This window comes from Vigna radiata, unplaced genomic scaffold (assembly GCF_000741045.1).
Source record: "Vigna radiata var. radiata cultivar VC1973A unplaced genomic scaffold, Vradiata_ver6 scaffold_329, whole genome shotgun sequence".
NCBI classification, from domain to species: domain Eukaryota; kingdom Viridiplantae; phylum Streptophyta; class Magnoliopsida; order Fabales; family Fabaceae; genus Vigna; species Vigna radiata.
Window position 1 is genome coordinate 71,904 of NW_014544176.1, and position 15,647 is coordinate 87,550.

The 15,647-nt window shown below is 36.6% G+C and overlaps 1 protein-coding gene across 1 annotated transcript; it reads right to left on the reverse strand.

Moving 5' to 3' along the window:
- Positions 1-6,881: 6,881 nt before the first annotated feature.
- On the reverse strand, positions 6,882-10,073 carry LOC106755511 (probable calcium-binding protein CML18). The gene is made up of 2 exons (XM_014637680.2): positions 9,322-10,073; positions 6,882-7,422 (listed from the first exon to the last, which is right to left on the reverse strand). The coding sequence occupies exon 1, from the start codon at positions 9,826-9,828 to the stop codon at positions 9,337-9,339; it is 492 nt and encodes a 163-aa protein (XP_014493166.1). The 5' UTR covers positions 9,829-10,073; the 3' UTR covers positions 6,882-7,422; positions 9,322-9,336.
- Between the last annotated feature and the right edge of the window lie 5,574 nt (positions 10,074-15,647).

Sequence of the window (15,647 nt, forward strand, 5' to 3'; positions counted from 1 at the left end):
ATGCAAAACTAAATTAAAGTGATGAAAAACAACTCAACCTACTATGCAAATTAATTGAAAATAAAAGAAATAAACAACATGACTTCCTACTAGCAATATCACGTGACCATCCATGCACCAAATAAAGAAATTCAATTTCTAGAATGGCCAAAAACCTTCATGACCGTGAGTTGCAACATACCAACTCCCATTTCACTTCCTTCCTTCAATAAACTATTCTTTATGTTGTCTTTTTGTCATGTGCTTCATTCTCCAAGACAAACCTTGCCTTCCACACTATTCTACCATGAAAACCGTGCTCCTACTCTCTCCATGAAGTCAACAACAAATTCTTCTACAACCAAAGCAAGGTAACGTATTCAATACCCAAAAGACCAACAAAATGGATTTTGCTTCTACCAAGGTGCCACATGTGCAAAGTCAAATGTGAATAAAACAAACACAAAACACTTTCTTCCTCATGCAATGTTCGGTCAAGCTAGCAAAGGGCAAAGACCAAAATGGCAATATTCCTTCCATGGTAAATGAGCTCTTCATGTGCATGGCCAAATGAGGTAAAAATTAAATTAACCCTTTCTCTCTCCCTTCTCAACCTATTTTCGGTTTTCACACCAACACAAACATGCAAATAACTTCCTTTCACCTTCCAAAACCGAGAACAACTCCAAAGAACCCAAAGTTTCAATTGCAAAAGTGATGGCAACACCTAAAGGGACTTCCCATCCAAAGAAGTATCGACTACACTAAGACTATAAAAGGGAAGTTCATTGATAACTTAATCTTTTCTTTCTAAAGTCTTAGCATGTTTCTCTCTAACTAAAATACATTCTACTATGTTTTGTAGGTCATTAATAAAGCTTGGCAACACTTGGATGAGTAATCAAGCAAGGAGTAGCAAAGGAACATAGAATGGAAAAGAACACTGATGGCGCCCAGCGCCCTCTTCCTGCCGTCCAGCGTCAGCAACAGCAGTTTCCTCATCTTCATCTTTTTCTGCTGAGTCAGCTCTTGTAGCTTGCTTCCCAAGCTTCCTCCACTTGTTTTACAGCATGTGCACATTAGAGTAGCTTGCACCAGACGCTTGGAAGCTCTCCTTTCTTCTATAAATAGAGAGCTTCATTCTTTGTAAATTCAACTTGATTTGGAGTAATGAAATGCTGTTGAATTCTCAGCTATCCTCTCAAGTTCAAACTTGTGCCTTGTTATCTTGCACCTCCTCTAGCTCCTTTCCCCTTTGGAAAGCCTACTGAGTTAGAATTCTACCGAACATCCATCCAAACACCTTCACACATTTTCATAAACACCTACCTTTCATTTCAAACTTCATCTTCTTCATCATTCTGCTGCCAATTCTCTGGATTTGGAGGCTGTTCGTGACTGAGTTCCAAGAGAGCTTCCATAAAAAAGGTTACAAGAAAAACAACCCCAAATTTCAACTTCTACTAACCAACCTAACACTCACTTTTCTTTAAACTTTTATGAAAATCAAAATGGAATTTCTACTGCACCTTGCAGCACCGTCCAGCTCTCCATAAGAAACACAATGTTCCATTTCATATATTACTTCCAACCATCAAAACAAAAGCACAAGAAGAAAAGGGTTCAAGCTCNCAACAACCATGCATCAACTCAAGTCTTTTTCATTACTAAACTCAACAAGAACTCCATTTTCGTCCTCCAACCAAGAAAACCAAAAGGGAATACGAAATTAGTGCAGCCAAGGAAGAGAAAAACGAAATACAAAATGAGTCTTCATTCAACCAAAGGAAACACCATGAAAATGCAAAGAACCACCTCCAAGCTCAAGCTTTCAACATTCAAATAGAAAATGCAAAAAGAGAAATGATAGATCTCCATTCCATTAAGCAAGAACAAGCATGTTTGCAAGCAAGAGAAGAAGAAAAACGAAATCTTGTTCATTCCATAGCTCAAAACCGAAAAGGGCACATCAAAGCTCCCAAGAGAGAGTTCATACAGGGCAAAGCAAAATGAAAGTGTAGTATGAAGTGTGCTTAGGAGTGTGTCTCGGCAATAGCACTTGAAAATGTCGTCCAACTTCAAAATAGGTGGGGACCACCTCCTAAAACCCTAGGGTTTTGGTGCCAAGTGTCCCACACATTGGGCTTCTACAAAATTTGCCACAAAAAGGGCCCAAATGCACTTAATCCTAATTAAAGTTTCTAAAAACGAAATTACAACTTAATTAAAATGGAAATGACTAAATGTTGAGTCTTGAATGATCATGTCACCTTCCCTAATGCTCCAAATGATGTTTCCAAAATTTCCCTGTAACCAAAAATACGCTTAATCAGCTCAAAATATCCAAATTAGCGAAAATACGAATTTCTGACCAAATTAAGAAGAATTCGGAAAACGGGAAATAATAGACAATTAAACACAACCCCCTGGTTTATTTAAGTGCACTAAACTAAATATGGTTCAAGAAATAAGGACTCATCAGCCATGTAGGCAAGTAAAATGAAAATCAAACACAAAACATTCCCATCTCAAGGTGATTCACGATAGAATTCTATGTAAGAGACAAAAACTCAAAGTGGAAACATTCTTTGAGTCAAAACAAGCATCTTTTATGTTGGTCCAAAAGTGGTAAAAATTAAATGAAGCAATTTCTTCTCTCCTACAAACACCAAACGGTTTTTCTTCAAGAATTATGCATCCAAAACCTTTCTTCCACTCTTCAATACAGAGAATGACTTCAAGAAACCAAAGCTAAAGTTGCAAATGAACACAAGAACCATAAACCCAAACTTCTACTCATCAACCCCTCTTCAACACTACCATTTCTTCAAGTTTCTTTGCAAAAACGAAAATGATAACCAAGCTATCAATTCCAGCTCTATCCAGCCACCATAACAACACAAAAATCTGGTCCATTCCTTGTTTCAAACATCAAAAATGAAAACCAAGAAGAAAGGGTCCAAACCACAACACCACACATCAACTTAAGCTCTCTTCAACCTAAAACTCACATAGAACTCCATTTTTATCATCCAACCAAATGAAATGCAAGGAAAAACGAGAAGAAAAGCAGCAAATGAAGAGGAAAACGAAATACAAAGTTACTCAAAACCAACATCCACCATGGAAATGCAAGAACAAGCTCCAAAACTCAAACTCCAAGCATCAAGAACAAGCAAATGGAAGTAGAAATGAATGGTTTTTCACCATCAATGAGCTAAGAAAATCAAGAGTAAGTTAAGAGACAAAGGAAATCTGCAACTTTCTTCATTCAAATGGTCCAAAACCGAAATACTAAGCAAGCTCCCTTAAGGCATGTTCATCCATGAAACCCTAGGAGAGAAAAGTTTGAAAACATGAAGTATGAAGTGTGGCTATGGGAGCCCAAGAGTGTGTCTCGGCATTCTCCCCTCTAAAGACCATACAAGACTCTAAAATTGGTGGGGACCACCTTCTAATGAAACCCTAGCTAAAAGCCACATGTCCTACACATGGGTTTTTTACAAAATTGCCCCTAAAAGGGTCCAAAACACCTAATTCTAATTCAAGACTTCTAGAAAACGAAATTACAACTTTAATTAGAATCTAAATGACTAAATGTTGAGCCTTTGAATGTGTCACGCCATATCCTAATGCTCCAGATGATGTTTCCACAACTTCCCTGCAACCAGAAATGCACTTAATCAGCTCAAAAAATCCAAATTAGCACAATTACGAATTTTCGACCAAATTAAGTAGAATTCGGAAAACGGGTGAAATAAAAGACAATTAAACACAATTCCCTGGTTTATTTAAGTGCAATAAACTAAATATAGTTCAAGAAATAAAGACTCATCAGTAAGTATGGTGATCACTATGGTGGGAATGATCATCTTGATCATGATTTTGCTTATGAGAGTGAGCTCCTTGGGTGTGCTCGCTTTGATTGAGAGTAAGAGTGGCGACCATTTGCCTTAGCTCATTCAATTCAGGCTTGGTTCTATTGAGTTCTTCTCTTAACTCTATGTTCTCCTGATCTTGAGTGACATTACCTTGAACACTAGAGTGACTCATGCTTGTGAAGTAGAGAAAATGTTTTCACAAATATTTGAAAGCCTTACACAAGTATGAATCAAAACTTTTGAAAAGAGAATTTGTTTGTTTTTGGTGAATGACTTCTATAGAGATTCTAAAGGTGAAGAAACTGAATAGCTCCCAAGAAGAAGAGGTGAGTCACAATGGACAAGCTTAGAAACCTTGTCCTCCCTTAGCCAGAGTGTCTCCTGACGCTTCTTCCCCAAGTTTCTAGATAGAAGTCTTTCAAAACCTTTTTAGAATGCAAAGATGATATGCTCCTAGAAACCAAACAAAGGTTTACTATATGAAAGTCAATCAAGCAAAGTAAAGTAAATGAATGGAAATGGAAGACAATGATAAACGACCCTATGTGAAAGTGCAAGTGACACTTGGAGCCCCTTGACACACTTTCACTCTAAGAAGTGGGAACTAACTATTACAATGTTGCTTGGTACACTTGGAATTGCTTGAAAAGCATTTTCCCAAGGTACTTTAAATTTGAAAAATGTAAAGGGAATTAAACTTCAAAGGTTCCGTGATACAAGGCTGTGGAATTGCTAAAATGAGTTACAAGTGGTATACAATGATAATTCACTAAAGATGGATGTAGAACAGCTCCAAACAGTTTGAAAATTCTGGTGCAAATGGTGAAGAAATGCAGCTGAATTGCGAAACAAGGCTACAACTTCAAGAGCAACTTTTGTGACAATTCTACAAACTCTCCACTTCCTAAGATGCTACTCTCATGGAGAAAGGTTTCTGGACCTTGAGCACCTCAGCAATCAATCACAGTAGCACTGCCAAGCACCAAAAACTCGTGAAAATGGGAATATCCGCTGTACCAGAAACAGTTAGCCCAAAAACCAGATTGCTAACATAGTTTGGAAGCCAAAAATGATGATTGCAAGTGATATAAAGGCTGGAATAAAGGAAGGAACACAAAAGGAACTTAGGAAATGATCTTGAACAAATTAATAAAGCAAGAAAAAAATTAAAACAAAGATCAAACTCAAGTGCATTGCAACTGTTTGATAGAAATGCCAAACTATTTGATAAAATGCTCCAAAGAACAACAAATTTTGTATTTTGCTGAGTGATGATTTCCAAAACTGGATTGCAGGGATTTAATTGCTTTTTTCTGTGTACTTTATACTTGATTGATCTTAGGAAATGATTTACAAGGTAAATCCCAGCTTTTGCCAATCCAATTTTATAAGAATAAAATCTGATATATGAAAACAGCAAGACCAAATGGACTCTGCACGTGACTGTGGCTGGAAAAGCTTGAACGACATTGGTCAAAAACTGGAGTAGTGAATCAAATGTGGAATTGATACCTCCCACAAATTTGTATTATCAAATGGAGCATGTACACTTAATGAAATAACAAAGAAAAACAACCAACACATAAAATACTGTTGCAGGCCGAAAATAGGTGTTAAGTGGCAACTAAAACTGCTTTTGTGCACAAAGGATATCTAAGGACCATATAAACAGTAAAGACAACTTTCAATGCACCAAATATGACTCCACAATCAATAAAACAGCAACAATACTGTCAGGATCTCAAAATGATTGGTTTAGTTGAGAAATTCAAGAAAAAAGGGAACTGAAATCTGATTGCTGCATATGGAGTGAAAAATGACCCAACCAGCAATGTGCACAAGTGCTAAATGGTCAACTACGGGTGCCCAAATGGTTCAAATAGACAGAAACATAAAGCTTCTCAACATCACCATGTCAATTGAATAATTGCGCATAAACATGTGTGAAAAGGTGATGCAAAATGGAGAAAACAACAGAATCAACACTGGTGGGATCAATCAATGTATGAGAAAGGTCCTAGGTACTAGATCTAGTTGCATAATATCAACTAGGAGAATTAAATGGATTTAAGACACTGCAAGGAAAGCATCAGCACGCTGCAAACTGTTGGAATACACAAACCGTAACACTATGAACAATGCAGAATGACATTTTCACAATTGAACCAATCAAATTCAAATTAGGCACTTAACAAAGGTTATCACCACTTGATAACTGATCAAACACATGAAGCAATGTTGTTCATAGGTACAGAAACCGAAAAACTGGAAAGAGTGAGATCATACCAAATAAAATCTGAAATGATGTGTTGCAGCAGAATTTTGCAAATTATGCAGAATTCAAACACTCAATTTGGTCATTTGTGATTCATATGAGTAGTACTCATTCTTGATACTTCCAAAATCATCACACAATCTTGAACAAAGCTTAAAACAGCATAAATGTGGATTGAAACAACAAACGCTTGATAAACCCGAGAACAAGAAATACGATGCATATTTTGGAATGAAAATGAAGAGTGCAAAGCTATCAGCTCAAATTATCCAAGCTAGACACGATATTAGTGCTTTTCATGATTAACAGATAGCTAGCAACGCACATAACACAATAAAAACGAAAAAAAAAATTGAAAACTGGAATGGAATTACGAAATGAACAGGAAAATAATGCAACATAAATGCACATGACCGAGACAATACGGAATGAAAATGAGGCTGAATTAAACGAAAATTTAAGAGAATGCACCGATTAAAATGAAGGAAAACACCTAAGGATTAGTGAATGAAACAAAATTCACTCAAACAGAAAGAATCAAAATACAAAAGCAATTCAACAGTGACATATATGAAGAACAACACATGACGGAAAAAAAAAAAAACAAAGGAATCAAGTGAAGTTATCACTTAGCTCTTGATGCGTGACTGGAACTACTGGCTCTTGATGCCAAATAATGGAAGCTTCCTTGCAATTCAATCACGATCAGCCTCCAAGTCCAGAGATGGCAGCAGAATGCAGGTGCAACATGAAGCACGAAAGGTGTTTGATGAAGGCTTCAATGAAGGTGTGTGGAAGAAGCAAGGATTCTCAAGCTCCGAAAGCCTTCCAAGAGGGAAGGAAGCTAGAGGAGAGGATGCAGAAGAGGCACAAGTGTTTGAACTCTGTAAAATGATTATGGAGAAATCTCAACAGCATTTCATTAAGTGTTAAAGTTAAAGTTTTACAAAGAGAAGAGTCCTCCTTTTATAGATGAAGGAGTGACTAAAAAACGTGCTAAGCAAGCTACTCTAAGTGTAAAAGAAGCTTGTTGAGGAAGTATGCAGTTGGAGAGACTTGGGACGCAAGGTACAACATGTCAGGTCAGCAATCCAAGTGAAGAAGAAGATTCTGCAATGTTTGGTGCTGGGGCACCCTGGAGAGGGGCGCTAGGGCGCAATCTGGCGCTGGGGTGCCCTAGAGAAGGGTGTTGGGGCGCCATTTGGCTTCCTTTTGTGATTCCTTGGTTGTCCTTCTTGGCAGCCTTCCTTAGCTATATGTACATGGTGTCTCCTCTTTATTAAAGGTCTACAAAATAATGTAAAGTTTATTTAGTAAAGAGAAAGAAGTGTTTAGTAAGTAATACTCCATAAAAGTAAAGTAGTGAGTACTCCCTCTTCCTCTTGGATTCTCTTAGACATGGCTCTTGTTAAAGGATCTATGTTGATCTTGGATGGTCCTCTATCAGAAAAGGGATGCATGGAGATAGCAGAAATGAAAGGGGGTGAATGAGAGGAAAGTATGTAAACTTCCACGCTTATTAAATGAATTCGGTCATCCACTTGATTTGGTAAAATAATTTACTTCTCACCAACCTCATTAATCATGGGGACAATTATGGAAATTAGAGATACAAGATGAAATCCTTGGACGTACATGGTGAAACGCTCTCTGTACATACTAGTCCCAATGAAATTATGAATCTGCCTTTTAATTTGCTTTAAGAGCCGTATGGACCATTAATACACCCTAAGAGAATACATCATAGGATCTTCAACCAGAATATATTAACCAAGTTAATATGCCCCCATCGTGCTTAACAATCTACCTTTTCAATTTTGCAATTGCATTTTTACCTTATCATTGGAAATGTTTGGCCTTTGGAGCACCTTTGAAAATTGGTACATCAAGATAAACAAAAGAAATAGATCCCCTAGGAAAACCAATGTGTTGCACACATAAGTAAAAAAATTGAGAAGAAGCTTTGTTACTTGTAAGGAAATTACATTTTTCTTTGTTAAACCTCGGTTAATGATCCAAATATTATTTTTTGAAAATTCAATGAATCCAAGTCTCAATTAACTCATATACTTTTAAATATGATTAATGATGAAAACATTATTTTTCAAAATGTAAGGGATCCAACTATCAACTTGACGTATTCAAATTAAACCTTTCTAACATTTACTTTTTAAAAGAGTTTTCCAGGATTTTGTTTTGCAAACTTTACTGATAGTTTGACCTTCTAATCTACAAGAAAAGCAAGTAAATTTGACGTAGCTTGCACTGTCTTAAAAACTTAGGAAAGTTTGGTACTTTTGTCTATACAAAAATATTCATGCATGATATATACTTATAAGAGAGAACAAAAGTAATAAATTTATAAGTTTTGTAATATAATAAGAAGGTAGAGATAGAAAGAAACAAATGTGTAATAAGTCTAGACAAAATCAAGGTATATGTATATCATTACTCTTAATCAATACAACAATGATTTATGTACACAAAATGCATCAATATTTAATACACACTTAGAAAGAAAATAAAGATGATAACTTGTTTCCTACGTTGTATAGTAGGCATAGACTGAGATGAGGAAAGAATGAACAAATATACTCGTACAACTAAAAAATAACAATAATATAAAATTCAATTAACTATTACCTATGAAGTAAATTACAGACACAAATAATTTAAAGTTATAAGATGACAGGAATTTCGAAAAAACTAAACTGTTTTTTTCCTTTTTCATTTCCAAAGACTATAACTGATTGAAACGCCTTTTTTCTATCACACTTCTTTTACGGTAGTTAAATAAGGTGTAAATTTTTATAAAAGTTCAAATCTAGTGTACCAAAAAAACATAGTTTAGTTACTAACTATTGAAGATGATGCGTTGTTTTCTAACGAGTATGGGTGGAGTTGAGAGATGGTTAAACATGACATGGTTAAGAAAATTGTGTAGATGTCTATAATTTTGAATCAATTTCGATTAATAAATAAGAACGTGTGGAAAATAACGATTAGCAAGTGTAGAAATAACATGTCACAAGTTAGAATCAAAATTTGCTTATAATTCAAAGAGCAAAGACCGGTATAAAAGGTGAAAAGGAAAAGGCCCAAAATTTCATATATTTTTCATGGAAAAACAGAATAACACAAATACACTTTCTTTTTCTTTTTTTTCTAGAAAAAATAAAATGTTACCTAGAGAGAAAATTGTCAAGGCCAGGAATTATCAAAAGCGGCAGAAGTAATAGCGTGAGAGAACTCCTGAAAGCTGATCATCCCATCGCCGTCGGTGTCAGCCTCTCTGATCATCCCGGTCAGCTCCTCCGCCGTGAGAGCGTGGCCCAGCTTCGCCATGGAGTGAGCCAGCTCCGCCGCCGTGATGAAGCCGTTCCCATCCCGGTCGAACATTCGGAACAGCTGCCGCAGCTGCTCCTCCGTGTAGGGCGATTTCGCCGGAAGCAGCTCCGGCGCCACCAGCGCTACGAACTCGGAGAACTCCACGAGGCCGTTGTTGTTCGTGTCCGCTCTCTGGATAAACACCTCCAATTGGTCTGCACTTGGCTTCAGACCTAACGATCGGAGAAGCGAACTCAGCTCCAACTGCGTGAGACTCCCGTCGTTGTTCCGATCGAAGGTACGGAATATCTCTCGCAACTCTGCGATCTGTTCTTCGTCCAATTTCACCACGTGCTTCTTGCTCATCTTTTTCAATCGATCTTTTCACCGATTAAAATATTTATTTCTTCAATTAACATGCATGCAAAAGAAAGGCAGTGCTAATTTGATTTTAGATCTACACCACTTGTGTGGAATTTTGTGTTTGTGTTTGTCCAAGATATTGAATGTGTTGAGCTTCCTTTTCCAAGGAGTTTGCCCAAATGTCGGATCTGCTTTGAATGTTCCAAAGAAGAACAGTTCAGAGTTAGTTCAATTTTTTATAAATAAAATAAAAGATGAAGATGCTGAATTTGTATGATTGGTGTGAATTTTACATGTCAAAGTCAAACTATATAGAAAAGGTTTGTGATTAATGATGGTTAATAATTAATTACATTGGTTGGTTGAGAATTCATTATTTTTTCATGAACTTCTTCAAAGTTTTATTATTTTAATTTTGGTGTATATTTTAAAACTGCAAAAAATTCTTTTTTTCTATACAGATGAATTTTTTTTCTATACAGATGAACTTTTTATTTTGAAGAATTGTTTGTGTTATATTTTAGGTATTTTTATTCTAAAAATCTGTTTAATGTATTTTTAGTATATTTTAATATCTAAAACTATTTAAATTTATGAATTTTAGGGACTTTTCTAGGTTAGGAAATGGAGGAAGTTCCGTATTTAAGAAAGTTTAATGGCGAAATTGGAGCCAGAATGGCGGAAATTGCGTGAGCAGTTCCCACGTTATCCTTGTTGGGACGCCGTCCGTCAGTGTTGGAATAAGTGCATCACTCTTTTGACCTTATGGGTGTGTTTGAATAGTGGAGCACTTGTCATGGTGGCCCATCAGATTTCCAAACTTTGTTTAGTGGCTTCTATTTTTATTACTGTTATTTTGCTAGAATTTGAAATTGAAAAAAAAAAATATTCTTAAAAGAGCTAAAAATAATAATAGTTTAAATAATTTAATATCTAATTAATATATTTGAGTTTTGACTCTGACATTTTTTTTTTCTATTCTAAAATTTTAAATTGTTATTTTTAATTTCTTATAAAAATAACCGTTTCTTTGGTAGAGACTTTTTAAATTGTGGTTGGATGACTTTCATAACTTTTTTAGTTTAAATTTTTGTTGATTTCAGTTGTATTATATTATGTATTTTCCGTGATATATATATATATATATATATATATCATTCTATTTCAATAGTATAAAATTATTAAAATAATACGTTACATATATAATAATAGAATTACTATACAAAAACAGACCCACAAAAGTCAAGATTTTCACATATAGAATTATTTGCTTTACCCTCACTTCTCGCTGGAACAACTGAAAAAACTATTTCCTTAAGCTCACACCATAGATGATCATCGAAAAAGAGAAAACAACAAAGACAAACAAGAACAAAAACAAGAGTAAGCTAATTGAAAAACAATTATACATGATAAGATAAAATTCAGCATACAATTTCAATCCACTAGTGCAAAAACCACCTTTTATGACTAATGAGTGGTTATTTCTTGAACTATATTTAGTTTATTGCACTTAAATAAACCAGGGAATTGTGTTTAATTGTCTGTTATTTCCCTATTTTTCGAATTCTGCTTAATTTGGTCAAAAATTTGTAATTGTGCTAATTTGGGTTTTTTGAGCTAATTAAGTGTATTTTGGTTGCAGGGAAATTTTGGGAAACATCAATTGGAGCATTAGGGATGGTGGCATAATTATTCAAGGCTCAACATTTAGTCATTTAGATTCTAATTAAAGTTGTAATTTCGTTTTCTAGAAGTCCTTAATTAGAANTAGGTGTTTTGGACCCTTTTAGGGGCAATTTTGTAAAAAACCCATGTGTAGGACATGTGGCTTTTAGCTAGGGTTTCATTAGAAGGTGGTCCCCACCAATTTTAGAGTCTTGGATGGTCTTTAGAGGGGAGATTGCCGAGACACACTCTAGAGGCTCTCATTACAAACACTTCATACTTTTGGTTTTAGAGCTTTTCTCTCTTAGGGTTTCTTGTATGAACATGCCTTGAAGGAGCTTGTCTTGGTGATTTNGGTTTTGAGCCATTTCNATGAACAAGATGCANATTTTCTTTNTTTCTTAACTCACTCTTGGTTATCTTAGCTTGTTGGTGGTGAAAAACAATTCATTTCCACTTCCATTTGCTTGTTTTTGATGCTTGGAGCTTGAGCTTTGGAGCTTGTCTTTGGATTTCCATGGTGGATGTTGGGTTTGAATGAAGTTATATTTTCGTTTTCCTACTCATTTGCTGCTGTTATTCANGTTTTCCCTTGCATTTTGGTTGGTTGGTTGATGAAAATGGAGTTCTATGTGAGTTTTGGGTTGAAGAGAGCTTAAGGTGTTGTGTGGGTGTTGTGGGTTTGGCTCTTTTCTTCTATATTTCGGTTTGGATGTTAGAAAACAGTTTGGAACCAGAGTTTGATGGTGTTTTGGTGGCTGGACAGTGTTGGACTTGAAGGTTGAATTGTTATTTTCGTTTTTGCACAAGAGCTTGAAGAAATGGAAGATTGGGTTGAGTTGAAGTAGTAGTAGTGTGGGTTTATGTTCTTGAATGAAGTTGAACTTTGAAATGGGGTCTTTTAGGTGAGTGTTTTTGGTGTGAGGAAGAAGAAAGAGTTGGAGGTGTGTTGGTTGAGAAGAAAAACCGAAATTGGAGATGGAAAGGAGGAGAGATGGTGCCGTTAATGTTTTACCATTTTTGGGTAAACCAAAAAAGATGTTTCTTGTCATTCTAGGAAGGTTTCCACTTTGAGCATGGCTCTTGAATTGTTGCTGCAGAAACTTAATGGTGTTTGGAGGTTTTTGGAGTTTGTTTACATTTGATTTAGCTTACTTGGCACATTGGTAGAAGCACCCATGGTTACATTCATTTACCCTTTGGTTTGGAAGCAGTTTTTGGTAGCCACTTCTTTCTTGCTCACGTAAATTTGTGCCTTGGTATTGGAATCCAAATTTGCTGCATGAAAGGAGTGAGGGCATGGTTTCAAATGGATTGTTTTAAGTATATTTTAACTCCTTTTGAGAAATGGTGCACATGAGGACAAAAAGACAACAAATTGGATGGTTTCTTGAAGTGTAAAAATTGAAGTGGACTTGGTGGAGTGTGGTGCACGACCATGAGGTTCTTTTTGGCCAATTGGACTTTTAAAATTAATTGTTAATTGTCATTTAGTCAAGTTAATTGCTAGGATTAAGTTAGGCTTGTTGGTTTCCTTGGTTTTTAATTAATCGAGTTAATAGGTTGAGTTTAATGTGTTTGAACTAGTGTTGAATTTAATTATTTTTAACTGTGTTTGTTAATTTGTTTGTAGCAATGTTTGATGTTTGAATGTTGTCTAAGGTCTTTAATAGTGTTATTTTAATTACCATGCTAGCTTAAATTAGTTGTTTGCATCTGTGTCTTTATTGAGTTCTTTAATTTTTGCAAAACCTTTCCAAATCCCCCCCCTTCGTGTTAGACTCGATTCTCGAACCGCAAAATTGGTCTTTGGGAGACGACCTAGGGGTCATTCCCTAGCCATACTGCATTTCTAATATGCAATTAAATTTGTATGGGCCGCGACACCCATCAAATTTTGGCGCCGTTGCCGGGGACCAACGGTTCGGTCTTAGGTCTTTTGTTGTGTTAGTGTGTGTTGTGTTTTGTCTTGTTTTGTGAGTGTGATGTTCTGTTTTTTGTGTGAGTTCTTGTGTGTATGCGTGTCGCATGTTTAATTGTTGTGTGTTTTGTTTGTTTCGTAATTTTTAGCATTTCCATTCTTCCACTTTCCCCCTTCTTTCTTTCTACATGTCCACCTATCTTGATTTCGTGAATACTGCTTCTTCTGCCTGTGTCTATGATTATGATTCTCCTTCTGCATCTGACTCTGAGTATGGTTCTCATATATACTCTGCTGATTTCTATGTTGAGAACAGAACGGTTCCTCCTCCATCTTATGAGAGTGCTCCTAGGGAGCCGTTTCCACTTGATGAGGAGGATATTCGTTGTGTTTTCAACACTGGACTGATACATTGGCTGCCTAAGTTTCATGGTTTTGCAGGTGAATGCCCACATAGACATTTGGAGGAATTCTACACCATTTTCTCTTCAATGAAACCTCCAGATGTCCCGAATCATGACATTTTCATTAGGGCATTTTATTACTCATTACAAGGAGCAGCAGAGGATTGGTGTTATTATCTTACTCCAAGATCCGTCACTAGTTGGGAAGATCTTGAGCATCAGTTTCTAGACGAATTCTCCCATTTGCAGTATGGTTACAAAAACAATCCTGGGTGGAATGATCCTAACATGGGATGGCATGGTACTCCACAGCGCCAATATCAAGAACCACCATTCCAGAGTACTTGTATGCCTCCACCTGTCCAGGAGCCACAGCAGCTGCAGTCTCATGAGCCTGTCCAAGCAACTCCTCATCCTCACACTACTTCTGAGCCTACATTGAAGGAGTTGTTGAGACAGATGACTGCTCAGAATATGCAATATCAGGAGTTTCAACAGGAATTTATAGCTTCCTTTCAGAGTTTGAGCAATCAGGTGGGGCAGATGGTCACTCAGCTCATTGAGGAACAGTCTCAAGTTTCAGAGGGATCACCATTTCAGACTCTTCAGATTCTTGATGATGTCAGTGTCATTCACATAGGAGATAGGGAGCAGAGCCACGAGCTTACTACTGCGCCATCTACATCCCCACCCTCCTATGCCTCTCCTCTTGCACCTGAGGATGCAATTGCTCATTCTGCTATTGTTGGTGAGATGAATCATGAATCAACACAGGTTTTCTCTAAACTTGAAGTCCCACTTGCTTTGCATGAGCTGTTTATGCATTCACATATTCTTGATTCTGCTGAGAATTCACATGTTAGTGTTGATTTTGACATTGAAAATGTGGAAACTGAAGATGTTTCAGACTTAGGATTAAATTTTGATCTTTCACAGTTTTCTGAAAATTTTAAATGTAGTTGTGAAGCTGGTTCTTGTTCTATTTATGTTGAAATCAATTATGTGATGCAACCAGCTTCCAACTTTATAATTGGTGATACTAACTGTGAATCTGATGAAAATGTTGAGGAACAGGCAGATATGAGCGCCACTTTTGAGATAGGTAGACCACTTTCACCCTCCACCACTTTAGCCACATCTAGGGAAGTGGAGGTAAACATACCTGAGATAGATTCTGTTGTTGATGATTATGATGATGATGGGTANGTTGATGATTATATTGTTGATGAGCATGATTTTCATTCCCCCTCTTTGCATGATGAGAACCATTTTGTGTTATCGCATCTGAATCTTTGTTCTCCATGCACTGAACATGAATATGAACCTGTGATTGATATTGTTTCTATTTCTGAACTTGATTCATGTTCTGAGGGTCAGCTTGTTACACTGAGATTGGGTGTTATACCTCTGCATGTTATTTTTGTGGAACCACATTGCACTAACCATGTTGCAGGAGGTACAGATGAGTTTGATCAAAAAACACCCACGGTGGAAGACAAGAGTGCTAGTGTACACAAAGGCTTGAATATCAATGGGCATCAGCTGAATCCACTCATCAACAATCACTGCTTCTTAGATCTAGCTGTAGAGGACATCTCCCCGCTTGATCAAATCTGGAGACTGAAGCAATTCCTCCTCAACACTTCCTTGCTGACTCCAATGGTGGAGAATATCTCCCTAACAGTCCAAAATTGGCAACTGCCACCATGATCAGGGGAGTTTTCTTCTTTCCCTTCTTCCCCTTTTCCCACTTGAATTGCACTTGTCCTTGATCTGTTGACTATTATGATTACTGATCTTATGCTTGTGACACATTGAGGACACTGTGT

Coding starts and splice junctions, on each gene's coding strand:
- LOC106755511 (XM_014637680.2), bottom strand. CDS start 9,828: ATGAGCAAGAAGCACGTGGTGAAATTGGACGAAGAACAGATCGCAGAG.